The sequence below is a fragment of the Salvelinus namaycush genome, chromosome 14 (assembly GCF_016432855.1).
Source record: "Salvelinus namaycush isolate Seneca chromosome 14, SaNama_1.0, whole genome shotgun sequence".
Lineage (NCBI taxonomy): Eukaryota > Metazoa > Chordata > Actinopteri > Salmoniformes > Salmonidae > Salvelinus > Salvelinus namaycush.
Genome location: NC_052320.1, coordinates 36,172,155 through 36,191,350, shown reverse-complemented (window position 1 = coordinate 36,191,350; position 19,196 = coordinate 36,172,155). Strand labels below are relative to the sequence as shown.

Here is a 19,196-nt window from a genome sequence, read left to right as displayed (position 1 = left end):
ATCAATGAACTAAATGCAAAGTGAGTGAACAGAAGACAAATCTAAATCAAATCCATATTTCTTGTAGGTACACTTGCACAAAGTCAGGGATTTTGTAGGCATATAGTCAGGTGTATGATTTAACAATTATACCAAACAGGTGCTAATGATCATCAATTCAATATGTAGGTTGAAACACAATCATTAACTGAAACAGAAACAGTTGTGTAGGAGGAATAAAACTGGGTGAGGAACAGCCAAACTCAGCTAACAAGGTGAGGTTGCTGAAGACAGTTTACTGTCAAAAAATCATACACCACGGCAAGACTAAGCACAGCAACAAGTCACAAGGTAGTTATACTGCATCAGCAAGGTCTCTCCCAGGTAGAAATTTCAAGGCAGACAGGGGTTTCCAGATGTGCTGTCCAAGCTCTTTTGAAGAAGCACAAATATGGATTTTGGCCGACATTCTTCAAACAAGCATACTCACCGGCCACTATGTGTTTACAATACCGCGTTGGTAATAAGCCACTATTTGTTCGACCGAATGGAAAAACGTCTGTGTGAGCATTTGAAATAAGATTAGGATCAAACGAGACGGATCAAAAATGTTAGCTACCAGTAGGTAGTCCAACATTCTCCCCGACATGCAACCATCCCAGAGGTAGGGGAGAAAGGATGGTAATCCTTCTGCTTTGAGAGGCCCTACTGCTAATGCCTGCCAGACACATCCCAAGCAGTTGCACCTGATTCAGCCTAGCTAGACATAAAAAAGTATTTTGTCAACATTGATGACAGTTTGGAAACTGGAGGTAGGCTGTCTCCCTACTACGTTAACTTTGGTTTGCAGTAATTCACTCACAAATATTTTTGATCCAGATGTTATTAGCAACTTCTGGGGTAGCTAGCTTGCTTTAGCTTGGTACCTAGCTAGCACCAATGGAACCAGCCTGAAAACAATGACCAGAAACTGCAATTATTTTCAATATTCTTAGCAATGATTTAGGAATCTATGTGACTAAGTATTAGCTAGCTAGACAGCCACTTGTTGTTCTCCTATTGTCAAGAAACTAACTAGCTAGCTAGCTAGATAAGGAACTAAACAAACTAGCTAGCTACCTAGCCCTGTTGCCACAAGCTAACATTGTAAGCAGCTCGCTAGTTTCACCTGGCTAGTGTGGCTTGAACCAGAGAGGAAGAGCTAAAGAGAGAGTCCCAACTCAGTGGAAAATCTGTCCAGCAGGTTGCGTTTTTTTGTTGTTTTGCCCACCAAGCAAGGAGTTGTTGTATTAAGGTCAATGAGAGCATAGTTTCTAAACCCAGAGAAAAGTCAGAACATCTGCTGTCTCAGCCACTGCCTGTCACCAAGGGAGTACCCCAAGGCTCGATCCTAGTCCCCACGCTCTTCTCAATTTACATCAACAACATAGCTCAGGCAGTAGGAAGCTCTGTCATCCTTTTATATGCAGATGATACAGTCTTATACTCAGCTGGCCCCTCCCCGGATTTGGTGTTAAACGCTCTAAAACAAATCTTTCTTAATGTCCAAGAAGTTCTCTTAACAAGCCTTAACCTTGTTCTGAACAACTCCAAAACAAGGTCATTTTGTTCGGTAAGAAGAATGCCCCAAAGCACACACATACCTAGGTCGCTCCTCTTTTCAGTTTTCAGCAGCAAGCGACTAGCACATTAATCAACATCAATATTACAATAATGAAATATTAGCCAAAAGCTCATTTGCACCCATAGTCCCAGGACAGGTAAGGGCAATTACACAGCCACAATACAAATATTAAAACAATACAAAACACAAATACATTACATCCATTAATATGTAAATCTAACAACAACAAGTTACTTGCAATAAAAACACTATCATCAACTGTTGTCTTAAATATGAGGAACCACAGATAACTCATGTGTACAGGTTTGGATAGATTTGAGCCATGTTTTCAATTTAAATGTAAAAGTACAATAATCAGCTTCTCAAGTCCGTGGGCATTGCATTCCAGTGTATTGTAGCTCTAACATAGAAGGCCGATTGACTGAATTTACTATGTCGAAAAGGGACAACACAATCCCCTCTAGTTACTGCCCGTGTTATCCTGGAGGTGACAAGCATCTACATACTGCTTAAAGCTATCCAGACTGAATAAATTATGTCTGTGAATGATGTGAAAATGGTGGTAACTGTTTGGTTCGTTATCAAAAATCTTGTGTTTGTTTGTAGAGTGATTCAATTGGTTTCAGAGTAGCAGCTCCTGCTTGTGACCAGCATCAGGCAATATCTCAGATGTGAGAAGATCATAGCATGCATATATAGTTTGGCGGCCTCTAGAGGAAGGTAAGGTCTTATAAACCTAAAGTTGGACAATACAAACTTGACCGTGTTAACCACCTTCTTCACATGTTTCTTAAATGTCAAGTTGGAGTCCAAAATGACGCCGAAATACCTGAAGTTAGACACAACTTTGAGATTCTCCACATTAACAACAACAGCTCATTGGGAAGAATCAATGGATTTCGTAGAGAAGTACATACAAACAGTCTTGTCGATATTTAAATGCAGGCAAGAATCAGTCATCCAGTTAGAAATGTGTACCTTAGCTTCAGTTAACTTACACATAGTAGGTTGATTGGTACGATTAATGTGGCTCATTTCACAGTGGTTTCAGAGTCCCGCAATATGAGCTACTATGCTAATATTTGTTTAATCACTTCACAGTTGTGTTCTGTGGGTGTCACTGAGTAGACTAAATAAACAAAAATGATTTAACCTTTATTTAACTAGGCAAGTCAGTTAAGAACAAATTCTTATTTACAATGACGGTCTACCAAAAGGCAAAAGGCCTCCTGCGGGGACTGGGGCCTGGGATTAAAAATAAAAAATAAATACAATATAAATATATTCGACAAAACACACATCACAACAAGAGAGACAACACAACACTACATAAAAAGAGACCTAAGACAACAACATAGCAAGGCAGCAACACATGACAACACAACATGGCAGCAGCACAACATGGTAGCAGCACAAAACATGGTACAAACATTATTGGGCACAGACAACAGCACAAAGGGCAAGAAGGTAGAGACAACAATACATCACACAAAGCAGCCACAACTGTCAGTAAGAGTGTCCATGATTGAGTCTTTGAATGAAGAGATTGAGATAACACTGTCCAGTTTAAGTGTTTGTTGCAGCTCGTTCCAATAGCTAGCTGCAGCAAACTGAAAAGAGGAGCAACCCAGGGATGTGTGTGCTTTGGGGACCTTCAACAGAATGTGACTGGCAGAACGCGTGTTGTATGTGGAGGATGAGGGATGCAGTAGGTATCTCAGATAGGGGGGAGTAAGGCCTAAGTGGGTTTTTATAAATAAGCATCAACCAGTGGGTCTTGCGACGGATATACAGAGATGACCAGTTTACAGAGGAGTATAGAGTACAGTGATGTGTCCTATAAGGAGCATTGGTGGCAAATCTGATGGCCGAATGGTAAAGAACATCTACCCGCTCGAGAGCACCCTTACCTGCCGATCTATAAATTATGTTTCCGTAATCTAGCATTGGTAGGATGGTCATCTGAATCAGGGTTAGTTTGGCAGCTGGGGTGAAAGAGGAGCGATTACGATAGAGGAAACCAAGTCTAGATTTAACTTTAGCCTGCAGCTTTGATATGTGCTGAGAGAAGGACAGTGATCCGTCTAGCCATACTCCCAAGTACTTGTATGAGGTGACTACCTCAAGCTCTAAGCCCTCAGAAATATTAATAACACCTGTGGGAGGAGGGGCATTCTTCTTACCTAACCACATGACCTTTGTTTTGGAGGTGTTCAGAACAAGGTTAAGGGTAGAGAAACCATGCGACCACACATGGCTACCCGAAACATTTGACCCAAGTTAAACAATTTAAAGGCAATACTACCAAATACTAATTGAGTGTATGTAAACTTCTTACCCACTGGGAATGTGATCAAATAAATAAAAGCTGAAATAAATCATTCTCTCCACTATTATTCTAACATTTCACATTCTTTAAAATAAAGTGGTGATCCTAACTGACCTAAGACAGTGCAGACAGTTTTACTAAGACAGTTTTACTAGGATTAAATGTCTGGAATTGTGAAAAACTTTAAATGTATTTGGCTAAGGTGTATGTAAACTTCCGACAACTGTACATAGAACCACACCCCCTGTCTTACCAGAGGCTGCTGTTCTATCCTGCCGATACAGTGTATAACCCGCCAGCTGTATGTTATTCATGTCGTCGTTCAGCCACGACTCGGTGAAACATAAGATATTACAGTTTTTAATGTCCTGTTGGTAGTATATACGTGCTTTTAGTTTGTCCAATTTATTATCCAGCGATTGTACGTTGGCGAATAGTACAGATTAGCCACTCGTCGGCGGATCCTCACAAGGCACCCGATCTCCTTCCACGATACCTTTTCCGTCTCTTTCTCCTGCGAATGACGGTGATGAGGGCCTGTTCGGGTGTCTGGAGTAAATCCCTCTCGTCCGATTCATTAAAGAGACATTCTTGTCCAGTTCAAGGTGAGTAATCGCTGTTCTGATTTCCAGAAGCTCTTTCGGTCATAAGAGATGGTATCAGCAACATTATGTACAAAATAAGTTACAAACAATGCAGAAAAACATACAAATTAGCACGGTTAGTTAAGAGCCCATAAGAGCTCATAAAACGGCAGCCATCCCCTGCCATCTTCTTCAAATAGGGATCACAATGGAAATAAGTCCCCAACTTTGTCGAATTCCGGGCACTTTTAAAAATCTTTGTGTATATACAGTATATGTATATTTTTTTAACTGATAAATACATTTAATCATTCATCATTTGCAGCAGCCAATTGATGAACGGAAAGAGACATATGTTACAAAACAACAAAAAGTGTAATGACATTCAGAGATCGTCAAGCCAAGCCTTCAACACTGGGTAACCTACAAGGTAGGGAGGGATGGATTTTCTGTTAGTCGAGGTTGACGTAGTCTATTTATTGTGCTGTTTGAAAACACAAACCATGATATTGAAGTGCCCAAAGTCTCTATGCTTTTTTATTGATTGTGTGTTGCATTGGCTCAGAAACCTGTTGGCGGAAAATTTGCTGCATATATTTTATATAATTATAAGTATGGCATCAAAAGGTTTAAAATCAGATTTACCCCTAACTGATCATTGTCTGCAGCCGGCTCTGATTGTAGTGTAATGAAACAGGCAGGGAGAGGGAGCTCATCTGTGGTGGTCTGCAAACCCCCAACCTTTTGGCCCATAGCCCTGTGGGGCATCGACTGTGCCACAAAAGCATGGCAAAGTCGATATCCATGTTTATAAACACAGCTACGGTTCTTCTTATTTGTGGTTGTAAACATTATTTGAGGTTAATTATATGAGGAGGGAAGGGTGTTACATTTATTTTACTGTACAAGAAGCGGTTCATGTGAAAATATTTTTTACATTGGGGAGGGGGGTGTATTTTTGGGAGTGGGGTGCACTATCTGTATAATCATCAACTTGATTAAGTAAAATATGAGATATTCTGTCAATCGTTGTTGGGTTATCTAGCAAGTTTAGCAACTTTGGTCATTTGACTTTTGTTTTGACTGCCGTTACATGATTCGACAACGCTATAACCTACTCGGGGTAAACTCTGTGTCGAGGGCGGCAGGGTAGCCTAGTGGTTAGAGCGTTGGGCTAGTAACCGAAAGGTTGCAAGTTCAAATCCCCGAGCTGACAAGGTACAAATCTTTCGTTCTGCCCCTGAACAAGGCAGTTAACCCACTGTTCCTAGGCCGTCATTGAAAATAAGAGTTTGTTCTTAACTGACTTGCCTAGTTAAATAAAGGTTAAATGTAAGTCGCTCTGGATAAGAGCGTCTGCTAAATGACTTAAATGTAAATGAGATAGCCTAAGCCTACTGCTGAAATGCGCTGAATTAATTGATGCACATGATAATGCTTGGAATTTATGAACGGCCTGTTTCGCAATTCACATCATCATCTTTGGCGATCGAAGTTACTCAATCATTACTAAATATCAGTTTCATTTGCTGTGAAATCTTCACATCGTGGCGCAGCGACAGTCTTATTTTCAGTGGTGTAAAAAGTACCCAATTATCATACTTGAGTAAAAGTAAAGATACCTTAATAGACAATGACTCAAGTAAAAGTGAAAGTCACCCAGTCAAACACTACTTGAGTAAAAGTCTTTAAAGTGTTTGTTTTTAAATATACTTACTCCAATTTGCATACCGCACTTACAGATCCACAGATGATGCAATCTCTATTGCACTCCACACTGCCCTTTCCCACCTGGACAAAAGGAACCTCTATGTGAGAATGCTATTCATTGACTACAACTCAGCGTTCAACACCATAGTACCCTCAAAGCTCATCACTAAGTTATGGACCCTGGGACTAAACTGTAGTGGAGCAGGTTGAGAGCTTCAAGTTCCTTGGTGTCCACATCACCGACAAACTAACATGGTCCAAGCACACCAGGGCAGTCGTGAAGAGGGCACAACAAAACCTATTCCCCCTCAGGAGACTGAAAAGATTTGGCATGGGTCCTCAAAAGGTTCTACAGCTGCACCATCGAGAGCATCCTGATTGGTTGCAACACTGCCTGGTATGGCAACTGCTCGGCCTCTGACCACAAGACACTACAGAGGGTAGTGTGTACGGCCCAGTACATCGCTGGGGCCAAGCTTCCTGCCATCCAGGACCTCTATACCAGGCGGTGTCAGAGGAAGGCCCCAAAAAATTGTGAAAGACTCCAGCCACCCTAGTCATAGACTGTTCTCTCTGCTACCGCATGGCAAGCGGTACCGGAGCACCAAGTCTAGGTCCAAGAGGCTTCTAAACAGCTTTTACCCCCAAGCCATAAGACTCCTGAATATCTAATCAAATGGCTACCCAGACTATTTGTTTTGCCCCTCTCTTTTACGCCACTGCTACTCTCTGTTATTATCTATGCATAGTCACTTCAATAATATTAATACCCTACCTACATGTACATATTACCTCGACTAACCGGTGCCACTGCACACTGACTCTGTACCGGTAGACCCTGTATATAGTCTCGCTATTGTTATTTTACTGTTGCTCTTTAATTACTTGTTACTTTTATTTATTATTCTTATTTGTATTTTTTAAATTGCATTGCTTGTTAGGGTTTGTAAGTAAGCTTTTCACTGTAAGGTCTACTACACCTGTTGTATTCGGTGCATGTGATTAATAAAATTAGATTTATCAAAATTAAATGTACTGCTAAAATATCAAAAGTAAAAATAATTTCACATTCCTTATATTGATCAAACCAGACAGCACAATGTGTTTTTTTAATTTACGGATAGCCAGGGACAAAATATACAAACTAAGCATTTGAGTTTAGTGAGTCCGCCAGATCAGAGGCAGTAGAGATGACCAGGGATATTCTCTTGATAAGTGTGTGAATTGGACCATTTTCCTGTACTGCTAAGCATTCAAAATGTAAAGAGTACTTTGGGTGTCAGGGGAAAATGTATGGAGTAAAAAGTACATTATTTTCTTTAGGAATGTAGTGAAGTAAAAGTTGTCAAAAATATAAATAGTAAAATACAGATACCCAAAATAAAATCATAAGTAGCACTTTAATTTTACTTAAGTACTTTACGCCACTGCTTATTTTGGGAGAACCCTGGCAATATCTTGGTTTTAAACGCTTTAAATGGGCACTTCCGATTTTTGTGGTATTTCCCGGGATAAATATGAATTGTTCCTGGTATTGAAACTTGGTAGAATTCCAGGAAAATATGAATCCGTAATGAACACTACCTACTTGACCCAGTTTGAGGGCAAAGCGCTTGGCTTGGACAAAGCCATCCTGCACAGCATCAAATGCTGTGGTACAGAAACACTGCTTCAAAACTCTTGTCTTATAATACCTTGTTTTAGTCTCCCATAAACATAAGGGTCGACACTTTTGAATAAAAAATATAGATAAACCTTATTGGTCATGCTGTTCCACAGGGCCCAGGTGTTCCTGCAGCACTGCATCCTTAACAAGATCACCACCCTGCAGAAGGAGGGTGGTTGAGCATGTGGAGGTTATCACACGACCCAAGGTACACTGGCTGGCACTCCTTTTACACCAGGCTTAAGCTCGGTGGGCTAACGCGGTTTTGAGGCATGTTGAAGATCAGGGTTTTGATACCCAGTCTGATATACAGTGAGTATAAAATACAATATGGTTTAAGGTTCAGTACCAAGGGAGAGTTGTGTGGCACACACACTCTGCAAGCAGTAGTGGTTAAAGACTACTTTGCATTTTCCAGGACATGAACCCTTGCCTGGTCTTGTGGAAGGGGGGCTCGGTTCCTGCCTTCCTGGACACCACCCAGGAGATGTGGTTCCACCAGAGAGTGCTAACGCTTTGGGGTGCACATGCTCAGGGCCGCGTCCGTCTGGTGAACCTCAGAGAATAGAACCCACCGGAACAGAGGGAGAAGCCAGTTACCCTGATGACAGTAGAACTCTGGCAAAGGTAACACTCATTGAGAAAGACATTGCCAGACACAAGATAATGCAAATGCTTAACCTGGGCGATGACCCTCGTAGGCTTCAAACATCTCTCCCTTGGTACTTTATATTGAGTCCACTTAATAGACATGTACAGCATGTGTGTCTTTTGGACAGTTTAACGGAGTGATGGATTAAATCAAATTTTGTTCCGAGTTTCTATTTTGGTATTTGTGTGGGTGTTTATTTTAAATTAAAGCTATATTTATTTCTGGAAAATAGGATTTTTACTGTTTTCACTTTTATTTTTACAGAGCATATGTAGGTGCCAATACATTTTTAGATAGGAGGCATTTTTAACTTGGTAAAATGATATCACCTGTGGTACCTTTCCTATAGTGCAATTAGCTAAGACGTTGTCAAGCGGGTGATCATGTGTGTTTGCGAGGCAGCGGCTCCGAGATTGAGTACTGGAAGGACTTGTGAAGGAAGCTAAACTGTGAACCTATATTTATCATGCCCCTAGTAAATTACATTTCAACATATCATTGCTCTCAACATTCTTAGAAAGTACACAGGTACACAGCACAGGACTTTATTTAACAGTGGGATACAAAAAATGATTACAGCTTCGGAGAGGGATGTGATATGATTCACAATGGGACAAGAAGAGGGGTCAGAAACAGGAAGCTGCCGTATCGGCCGCCCTGGCCCCTACGTGTAGGAATTCCCAGAGCAGCGTCAGGAGTCTGTGGTGAGCAGAGGCAGCTGTAGAGGATGGGGGCTGGCACACATGCACGTCATTGCAGCCTAAATTAGGCTACATGTCTGCAGCCGGTGTGCCACAACCCACGCCTACACAAAAATGTGTAGGCGTTTACCTATGGAGAGGAACAGGGAAGACGAAACAATGTAGTTATGTTCTACACTACCACATTCACAGAAATACATTACTTAATACATTACCAGCTACAATAGTCATTTACAACATTAACAATGTCTACACTGTATTTCTGATCAATTTGATGCTATTTTAAAAATCGACCAAAAAAAGTGCTTTTCTTTCAAAAACCAAAAAGGACATTTCTAAGTGACCCCAAACTTTAGTGTACATGTAGGTAGAGTTAAAGTGACTATGAATAGATACTAAATAGAGAGTAGCAGCAGTGTGAAAGAGGGGTCTGGGTAGCCCTTTGATTAGCTGTTCAGGAGTCTTATGGCTTAAAAGACATTCTCTTGAAAAACAGAAAAGCGGCAATAGTACTGTTAGTCCATTTTGAGACGCTTCCTCAAAATAGTCAGAATTCATCTGTGATGCATTATAAACTCAGGACCCTGTCTTTCAAAGATAATTCGTAAAAATCCAAATAACTTCACAGATCTTCATTGTAATGAACCATAAACAATTAATGAACATGCACCTGTGGAACGGTCGTTAAGACACTAACAGCTTACAGACGGTAGGCAATTAAGGTCACAGTTATGAAAACTTAGGACACTAAAAAGAGGCCTTTCTACTGACTCTGAAAAACACCAAAAGAAAGATGCCCAGGGTCCCTGCTCATCTGCGTGAACGTGTCTTAGGCATGCTGCAAGGAGGCATGAGGACTGCAGATGTGGCCAGGGCAATAAATTGCAATGTACGTATTGTGAGACGCCTAAGACAGCGCTACAGGGAGACAGGACGGACAGGTGATCGTCCTCGCAGTGGCAGACCACATGTAACACCTGCACAGGATCGGTACATCCGAACATCACACCTGCGGGACAGGTACAGGATGGCAACAACAACTGCCCGAGTTAAACCAGGAACGCACAATCCCTCCATCAGTGCTCAGACTGACCGCAATAGGCTGAGAGAGGCTGGACTGAGGGCTTGTAGGCCTGTTGTAAGGCAGGTCTTCACCAGACATGCAATCTCCATTGACAAACATTGGCAGTAGAATGGGCTTACTGAAGAGCTGAGTTACTTTCAACGTGGCACCGTCATAGGATGCCACCTTTCCAACTAGTGTGTTCGTCAAATTTCTGCCCCGCTAGAGCTGCACCGGTCAACTGTTATTGTGAAGTGGAATCGTCCAGGAGCACCAACGGCTCAGCCGTGAAGTGGTAGGCCACACAAGCTCACAGAAATGGAACCGCCGAGTGCTGAAGCACATTAAAAAAAATTGCCCGTTGCAACAAAAGTACTAAGTGGAGGGGGAGCCAGGCCATTTGGGATCTTGAATACAAGACATGCGTCGGTGTATTGCACAAGATTTTCCCAACTCAGAAGCTCATGCTTTCTGAGGATGTAACAGTGATGATGGCTATTGTGCTTTCTATCAAACACTTGAGTCTGTTTGTGGACAGACTGAATGGGTTTTAATGTTGTACAGCAAGCCTGGGCCCAACTAGACAAGCAGTATGTTAAGTGGGGGAGTATCATAGATTTGTACAGTTTTGCTACCTCTGTAGTCAAACAATTTCGTGTGAATCGGGAAATTAGCTATGTTGACTTGGTTATTTTAGTTACCTTTTTCACCTGCTTTTTAAAAAAAGAGGTCAGAATCAACTATGATGCCAATGTACTTAAAATCAGATACCACCTGGAGCTTCTCCCCTCACATATAGACATCTGGCTCAGTAGCATCAGTTGCCCTCTGAAGAACATGCAGACAGTTTTATTTCACATTTAGATGCAAACAATGAGACAGTGAGCCACTTTGTAACATGGACCATTAGATTGAGCTCTTGTGCAGCTTGTTTGTTCATTGCATGCACATATATCACTGTATATTCTGCATACATTTGAACTTCAGACCCAGTACAGACAGACTCTGGAGCAGTGGAAATGCCTTCTCTGGAGTGATGAATCACGCTTCACCATCTGGCAGTTCAGCGGACTAATCTGGGTTTGGCGGATACCAGAAAGCTACCTGCCCCAATGCATAGTGGAGGAATAATGGTCTAGGACTAATTTTCATGGGTCGGGCTAGGCCCCTTAGTTCCAGTGAAGTGAAATCTTAATGCTACAGCATACACTGACATTGCAGACGGTTGTGTGCTTCCAACTTTGTGGCAACAGTTTAGGGGGAGGGGCATTTCCTGTTTCTGCAAGACAATGCCCATGTCACAAAGCGAGCTCAATACAGAATTGTTGTCGAGATTGGTGTGGAAGAACTTGACTGGCCTGCACAGAGCCCTGACCTCAACTCCATCGAAGACCTTTGGGATGAATTGGAACGCCGACTGCGAGCTAGGCCTAATCGCCCAACCTCACTAATGCTTGTGGCTGAAAGTCCCTGCAGCAATGTTCCAACATCTAGTGGAAAGCCTTCCCAGAAGAGTGGAGTCTGTTTTAGCAGCAAAGGGGGGGGACCAACTCCATATATGAATGCCATGATTTTGGAATGAGATGTTTGACAAGCAGGTGTCCATATACTTTTGGTCATTCATTTTGAGGTTCTTGCGTAGGGAATATTAGTCGAGCAATTTTACATAAAACAAAGATGTTTGGTGCAGTGTTTCTCAATCTAAAATGTGCATGAAAACAAGTCTCTCGTTGAATGACAACAAAGACTTGACCAATCACCGCCGAAGGGGCGTTGCCTCAAAAGAAGTGTGCCCCCGAACAGCCGAAAAAACCCTTACCGGAGTCCCAAATGAACAAAAACTTCACAAAATGGCGTCATAATATACAGTGCATTCGGAAAGTATTCAGACCCCTTGACTTTCTCCACATTTTGTTACATTACAGCCTTATTCTAAAATGAATAAAACTGTTTTTGTTCCTCATCAATCAACACACAATACCCCATAATGACATAGCAAAAACAGGTTATAAATTGCTGCAGATTTATAAAAAAACTATAACAGAAATATCACATTTACATAAATATTCAGACCCTTTACTGAGTACCTTTGGCAGCGATTACAGCCTCGTTTCTTCTTCGGTATGACTCTACAAGCTTAGCACACCTGTATTTGGGGAGTTTCTCCCATTCTTCTCTGCAGATCCTCTCAAGCTCTGTGAGTTGGATGGGGAGTGTTGCTGCACATATATTTTCATGTCTCGCCAGAGATATTCGATCAGATTCAAGTACAGGCTCTGGCTTGGCCACTCAATGACATTCAGAGATTTGTCCCGAAGCCACTCCTGTGTGGTCTTGGCTGTGTGCTTAGGGTCGTTGTCCTGTCGGAAGGTGAACCTTAGCCCCAGTTTGAGATCCTGAGTGCTCTGGAGCAGGTTATCATCAAGGATTTCTCTGTACTTTGCCGCATTCATCTTTCCCTTGATCCTGACTAGTCTCCCTGTCACTGCCGCTGAAAACCATCCTCACAGCAAGACGCTGCCACCACCATGCTTCACCGTAGGGATAGTGCCAGGTTTCCTTCAGACGTGACGCTTGGCATTCAGGCCAAAGAATTCAATCTGGTTTCATCAGACCAGAGAATCTTGTTTCTCAAAGTCTGATTCTTTAGGTGCCTTTTGGCAAATTCAAAGCAGGCTGTCATGTGCCTTTAACTGAGGAGTGGCTTCCGTCTGGCCACTCTACCATAAAGGTCTGATTGGTAGAGTGCTACAGAGATGGTTGTTCTTCTGGAAGGTTCTCCCATCTCCACAGAGAAACTTTGGTGCTCTGTCATAGTGTCCATTGGGTTCTTGGTCACTTCCTTGACCAAGGCCCTTCTCCCCCAATTGTTCAGTTTGGCCGGGCGGCCAGCTCTAGGAAGAGTCTTGGTGGTTCCAAAGATCTTCCATTTAAGAATGATGGAGGCCAGTGTTCTTGGGGACCTTTAACGCTGCAGAAATGTTTCCGTACCCTTCCCCAGATCTTTGCCTCGACACAATCCTGTCTCGGAGCTCTACAGACAATTCCTTCGACCTCATGGCTTGGTTTTTGCTATGACATGCACTGTCAATTGTGGGACCATATATAGACAGGTATGTGCCTTTCCAAATATATGTCCAATCAATTGAATTTACCACAGGTGTACTCCAATCAAGTTGTAGACATCTCAATGATAATCAATGGAAACAGGATGCAACTGAGCTAAATTTTGAGTCTCATAACAAAGGTATCTGTTTTTATTTTAAATAAATTAGCAAAAATGTCTAAACCCGTTTTCACTTTGTCATTAGGGTGTATTGTGTTTAGATCGATGAGGAACATTTTATATTTAATACATTTTAGAATAAGGCTGTAACGTAACAAAACGTAGAAAAAGTCAAGGGGTCTGAATACTTTCCAAATGCACAAACTCTTCCGACTGGGAAGCATGCGGACACCTTTATGATAACTGTGGCCGGTATCACCATATCTCCCTCACCTTCCTCATCCTCCTCCCCCCATGGGAGGGGCGCTGGGCCCCCCACCGTGGTTTATCCTCCCCATCCGCCTCCGGCCACCAGGGGGTCCAGGGGGGCTGGTGGAAGAGAGAAGACCGCCATGGGAATGTTAGAACACCGGAACACTTGTCCACTGTCATAATGAAAGTCAACCCTTACTCTGCATCAACATGACAATCTTAAAGTTGCACTATGGAGAAATCGTTCCACAATTTCCTGGTTGCTAGAACTCTAATAGTGCGCCTAATTTCAGTGTAAGTGACAAAATAAGCTACTATAGTGTAGAGAATCATTGTACCATCTAAACTGCTGTGAAGTACAGTACCAGTCAGATGTTGACACACCTACTCAATCAAGGGTCTTTATTTTAACTAATTTCTACATTGTACAATAATAGTGAAGACAAACTATGAAATAATACATTTGGATTCATGTAGTAACCCCCAAAAAAAGTGTAAAACAAATCAAAAATTATATTACATATGAGATTTTTCAAAGTAGCCACCCTTTGCCTTTGACAGCTTTGCACACTCTTGGCATTCCCTCAACCAGGTTCATGAGGTAGTCACCTGGAATGCGTTTCAATTAACAGGTGTGCCTTGTTAAAGGTTCATTTGTGTAATTTCTTTCCTTCCTAATGCATTTGAGCCAATCAGTTGTGTTTTGACAAGGTAGGGGTGGTATACAGAAGATAGCCCTATTTGGTAAAAGACCAAGTCCATATTATGGCAAGAACAGCTCAAATAGGCAAAGAGACACAACAGTCCATCATTACTACTTTAAGACATGAAGGCCAGTCAGTCCGGAAAATGTCAAGAACTTTGAATGTTTCTTCAAGTGCAGTCGCAAAAACCATCAAGCGCCATGATGAAACTGGCTCTCATGAGGACCGCCACAGGAAAGGAAGACCCAGAAGTTACCTCTGCTGCAGAGGGGCTCAGCAAGTTCATTAGAGTTACCAGCCTCAGAAATTGCAGCCCAAATAAATGCTTTACGGAGTTCAAGTAACAGACATCTCAACTTGAGGTCGACCGATTAATCGGAATAGACGATTAATTAGGGCCAATTTCAAGTTTTCATAACAATCGGAAATCGGTATTTTTGGACACCGATTTTGCCGATATATATATATATCCTTTTTTACACCTTTATTTAATCTTTATTTAACTAGGCAAGTCAGTTAAGAACACATTCTTATTTTCAATGACGGCCTAGGAACGGTGGGTTAACTGCCTCGTTCAGGGGTAGAACGACAGATTTTCACCTTGTCAGCTCGGGGGATCCAATCTTGCAACCTTACAGTTAACTAGTCCAACGCAATAACGACCTGCCTCTCGTTGCACTCCACAAGGAGACTCCCTGTTACGCGAATGCAGTAAGCCAAGGTAAGGTGCTAGCTAGCATTAAACTTATCTTATAAAAACAATCAATCAATCATAATCACTAGTTAACTACACATGGTTGATGATATTACTAGATATTTTCTAGCGTGTCCTGCGTTGCATATAATATGACTGAGCATACAAGTATCTGACTGAGCGGTGGTAGGCAGAAGCAGGCGCGTAAACATTCATTCAAACAGCACTTTCGTGCGTTTTGCCAGCAGCTCTTCGTTGTGCGTCAAGCATTGCGCTGTTTATGACTTCAAGCCTATCAACTCCCGAGATGAGGCTGGTGTAACCGAAGTGAAATGGCTGGCTAGTTAGCACGCGCTAATAGCGTTTCAAACGTCACTCGCTCTGAGCCTGTGGTTGTTTCCCTTGCTCTGCATTGGTAACGCTGCTTCGAGGGTGGCTGTTGTCGTTGTGTTCCTGGTTCGAGCCCAGGGAGGAGCGAGGAGAGGGACGGAAGCTATACTTGTTACACTGGCAATACTAAAGTGCCTATAAGGACATCCAATAGTCAAAGGTTAATGAAATACAAATTGTATAGAGGGAAATAGTCCTATAATTACTATAATAACTATAACCTAAAACATCTTACCTGGGAATATTGAAGACTCATGTTAAAAGGAACCACCAGCTTTCATATGTTCTCATTTTCTGAGCAAGGAACTCAAACATTAGCTTTCTTACATAGCACATATTGCACTTTTACTTTCTTCTCCAACACTTTGTTTTTGCATTATTTAAACCAAATTGAACATGTTTCATTATTTATTTGAGGCTAAATTGATTTTATTGATGTATTATATTAAGTTAAAATAAGTGTTCATTCAGTATTGTTGTAATTGTCATTATTACAAATAAATCAATAAATAGAACATTATTATTATTATTTTTTTTTTTTCACCTCCAGGCTGTGTAAGGGCTATTTGACCAAGAAGGAGAGTGATGGAGAGCACAATCACCCAACCTCAACCCAATTGAGATGGTTTGGGATGAGTTGGACCGCAAAGTGAAGGAAAAGCAGCCAACAAGTGCTCAGCATGTGGGAATGAACTCCTTCAAGACTGTTGGAAAAGCATTCCTCATGAAGCTGGTTGAGAGAATGCCAAGAGTGTGCAAAGCTGCCATCAAGGCAAAGGGTGGCTACTTTGAAAAATATAAAATACATTTTGATTTGTTTAACACTTCTTTGGTTACTACATGATTCCATATGTGTTATTTCATAGTTTTGATGTCTTCACTATTATTCTACAATGTAAATTTTTTTTTAAATAAAGAAAAACCCTTGAATGAGTAGGTGTCCAAACTTTTGACTGGTACTGTATATATTCCATAACCAAATATATTGTTGTTTCAGCTGTTTGAAGATAGTGTACAAAACAGAAAGTGAAATACAAAGAACAAAAGTGGACGGGAAGCATAGAGGAATGGGAAGCATAGAAATAGCGAACATAGAACATATCTACTGCTTCTTAGAAGCTTTCAAGTAGAATGACAGATCTATAACCTACTCTTCTATGTAAATTTGGTCAGGTCGCCCAAAAAGTTACATATTGCCACTAATTATTTCTTAAGTCATTCATCTTAACCATTAAAGCCCTAGTCTTGCACTAGGAGTGTTTAGAGATTGCCACGTCAGCCTGACATGATGGGAAGTAGACTAACTCTCTGTTTGGACCCTAGGGACTTACCCTCTGCCATCACTGTAGCCTGCAGAGGATGAGCCAGAGTTTCCCTTCTTTGTCAGATCTGGCTGGACCAGGGATTGGAAACTGTGAAAAAAAATCAAAGCAGATGATTATCTCTGTATTCAAGGCCTATAATTGACTTTCTAATGATAATCTTCACAGCAAGATGCATTACTAGTGCCATACGAATGCACAGAGGCCTCTGTGTTGACTGCTGACTTACAACAAGCCAATGAACTCTACAGCACCCCAGAAGAGATCAGTGAGGAACGACATTCGCCATGGAGACTGGCTTCTGTTGTCCAGGACCTGACCTGATGAGGGAACACTTGTTAGTGATGATTATATCCAAACTATAACACCTGGAACTAGCCTCTTGGTCCATCAGCCAGTGTGACTAGCATTGGCAGGTGCTAATTTCAGGCCCAGCATTAAACAACACAGAGGCTTTATATATTTCACTAACATTACATGCCTACAAATCAATAGTGGAGACTGGAGAGACACACGCAGAAGAAGCCTAACTAGCTAGCTATATAGCCAGGCTCAATAGAATGATCCAATTTCCACTCTACAGCCCATAGAGAGCTAAAACGGACTCAAATAACTTTCAACCTGCCATATTTAGCTGCTGTCTATCGTAACCGTTTGTTGTCGTAGCTAATGCTAGCTACTTAGCTAGCATCATTTCTCATTTCTAGCGAAAGGTGAAGACATAGTGAGCTCGCAGAGGTGAATTACTACGATGTGTATGTTAATTAGCGACTTTAATGAAACAATAAACACATACATTGCAACAATATTAATAAACCACTAACCATTCGCCACGTACACCATTTTTGCGGCTCCCAACTACTGTTGTTCGCTGCTAAATTTCCGCATCCGGTGTATACGTCACTTCATAAAATGAACCCTCCCCCAGGGCTCCGCCCAGCTGTAAATTGAGGTTGCCTGATTAGGCAGGCCTATTCTTCTTACACTTTTTAGGGTAAATTCAGTTTATCCTAAATGTCTCTTCTGCGGTGTATATTTTGTGTCAGACTATGATACCTTCTATCACTCACGTTTGAAGTTGCTTTCTCACTTTGCAGCACTGTCTGTAATTCACTTTTGAGCACCTAGCTGGCAGACACTTGCATTGTCTTGCTAAATGAATACTGTGATGTTACATAACGAGCTACAAGTCACCTACTTACAATTGATACATTTCCATTTGTACAAAAGGTTGTAGATGTTAGGCTTTTTAAAACAACGTCAGCAAAGGCTTTCGTGTTGTAATTTGAAAAGGGTTGGATGTTTCTCACATTCCCATACCCATAGGTGAAGTATCCTATTCATTTATTGAAAGCAATCTATGCCCACCAGATGGCAGTCCATACCTATTCTTATGATTTATTTTACTATCAATGTCTGCCCTATGCTACCCACTGCAAAGTAAAGTGGCTACTTAGTGACTTTGAAAAATGTCTCTTCTGCAGATAGACAGCCATCATATAAATCCATGTTTCACTATCGTCTCATTATTACCTTCCTGATGAACTTTGGTGCCTTTTCAATCTTCCAAGAGATTCACATTATTACAGACTTTTTCATTCTCTTCCTCCTCTCACACAAAACACAGACCACACCATCTCTATGAATGTCTTCTTATTTCTACAAACAGACACCATCATTGTGCTCGGCTGATTGCGCACTACTGTTTGGGACTCATTTGTAGAAAAAGGAAGCGAGTGATTCAGAGAGGGGCGAAGAAAGCGATAGAACCACAAACTTCCATTTGGGCACCAGCAGGGTAGAAAAGACTGTGTTTTGTCCTGCTATGATGAGCCCCCATGAAACCCATTCGGGCCAGTGTAGCTGCTGACTGGTGAATTCACCAGCATGTGGGTGTCGTGTGAGGTCATCACAGAGCACTGGGTGTCAGAGACAATGGAGGAGCAAAGTGTGGGGGAAGCCAGTGGCGCTCTTCTCTGTCCTGGTAATGTTGTACGTGGGCAGGGGGGACAGTCAAGGGGACAGAGTTGCTGGGTGTTTTCTATCAGGAGCACAAAGAGCCATTGAAGTGGGTTTGTTCTGCTACTTCCCCTCTCCGGCCTCACACAGACCAGAGCCCTCCTCTTTGGACCCTGGGCCTCCCCCTGGCCCTCTATGTTCATACAGATAGGTCCACACAGAGTAGCAGCTGCATGGACTACAGCCCTGGCTGTGAAGTGTGATGTTTGAATCTGGTGTTATAAATTCTGTGGTACTTTAGACATTGGAGCCCCTTGTATTGGGGTTCCCAATGGGTTACC

At 41.9% G+C, this 19,196-nt stretch overlaps 1 protein-coding gene across 1 annotated transcript; it reads right to left on the bottom strand.

Annotated features, from left to right (window-relative positions):
• Positions 1-9,073: 9,073 nt before the first annotated feature.
• On the bottom strand, positions 9,074-17,801 carry selenok (selenoprotein K). The gene is made up of 5 exons (XM_039008515.1): positions 17,721-17,801; positions 17,126-17,216; positions 16,906-16,986; positions 13,808-13,903; positions 9,074-9,375 (listed from the first exon to the last, which is right to left on the bottom strand). Exons 1-5 carry the CDS (start codon positions 17,737-17,739, stop codon positions 9,372-9,374), a joined length of 291 nt encoding a protein of 96 aa, XP_038864443.1. The 5' UTR covers positions 17,740-17,801; the 3' UTR covers positions 9,074-9,371.
• Between the last annotated feature and the right edge of the window lie 1,395 nt (positions 17,802-19,196).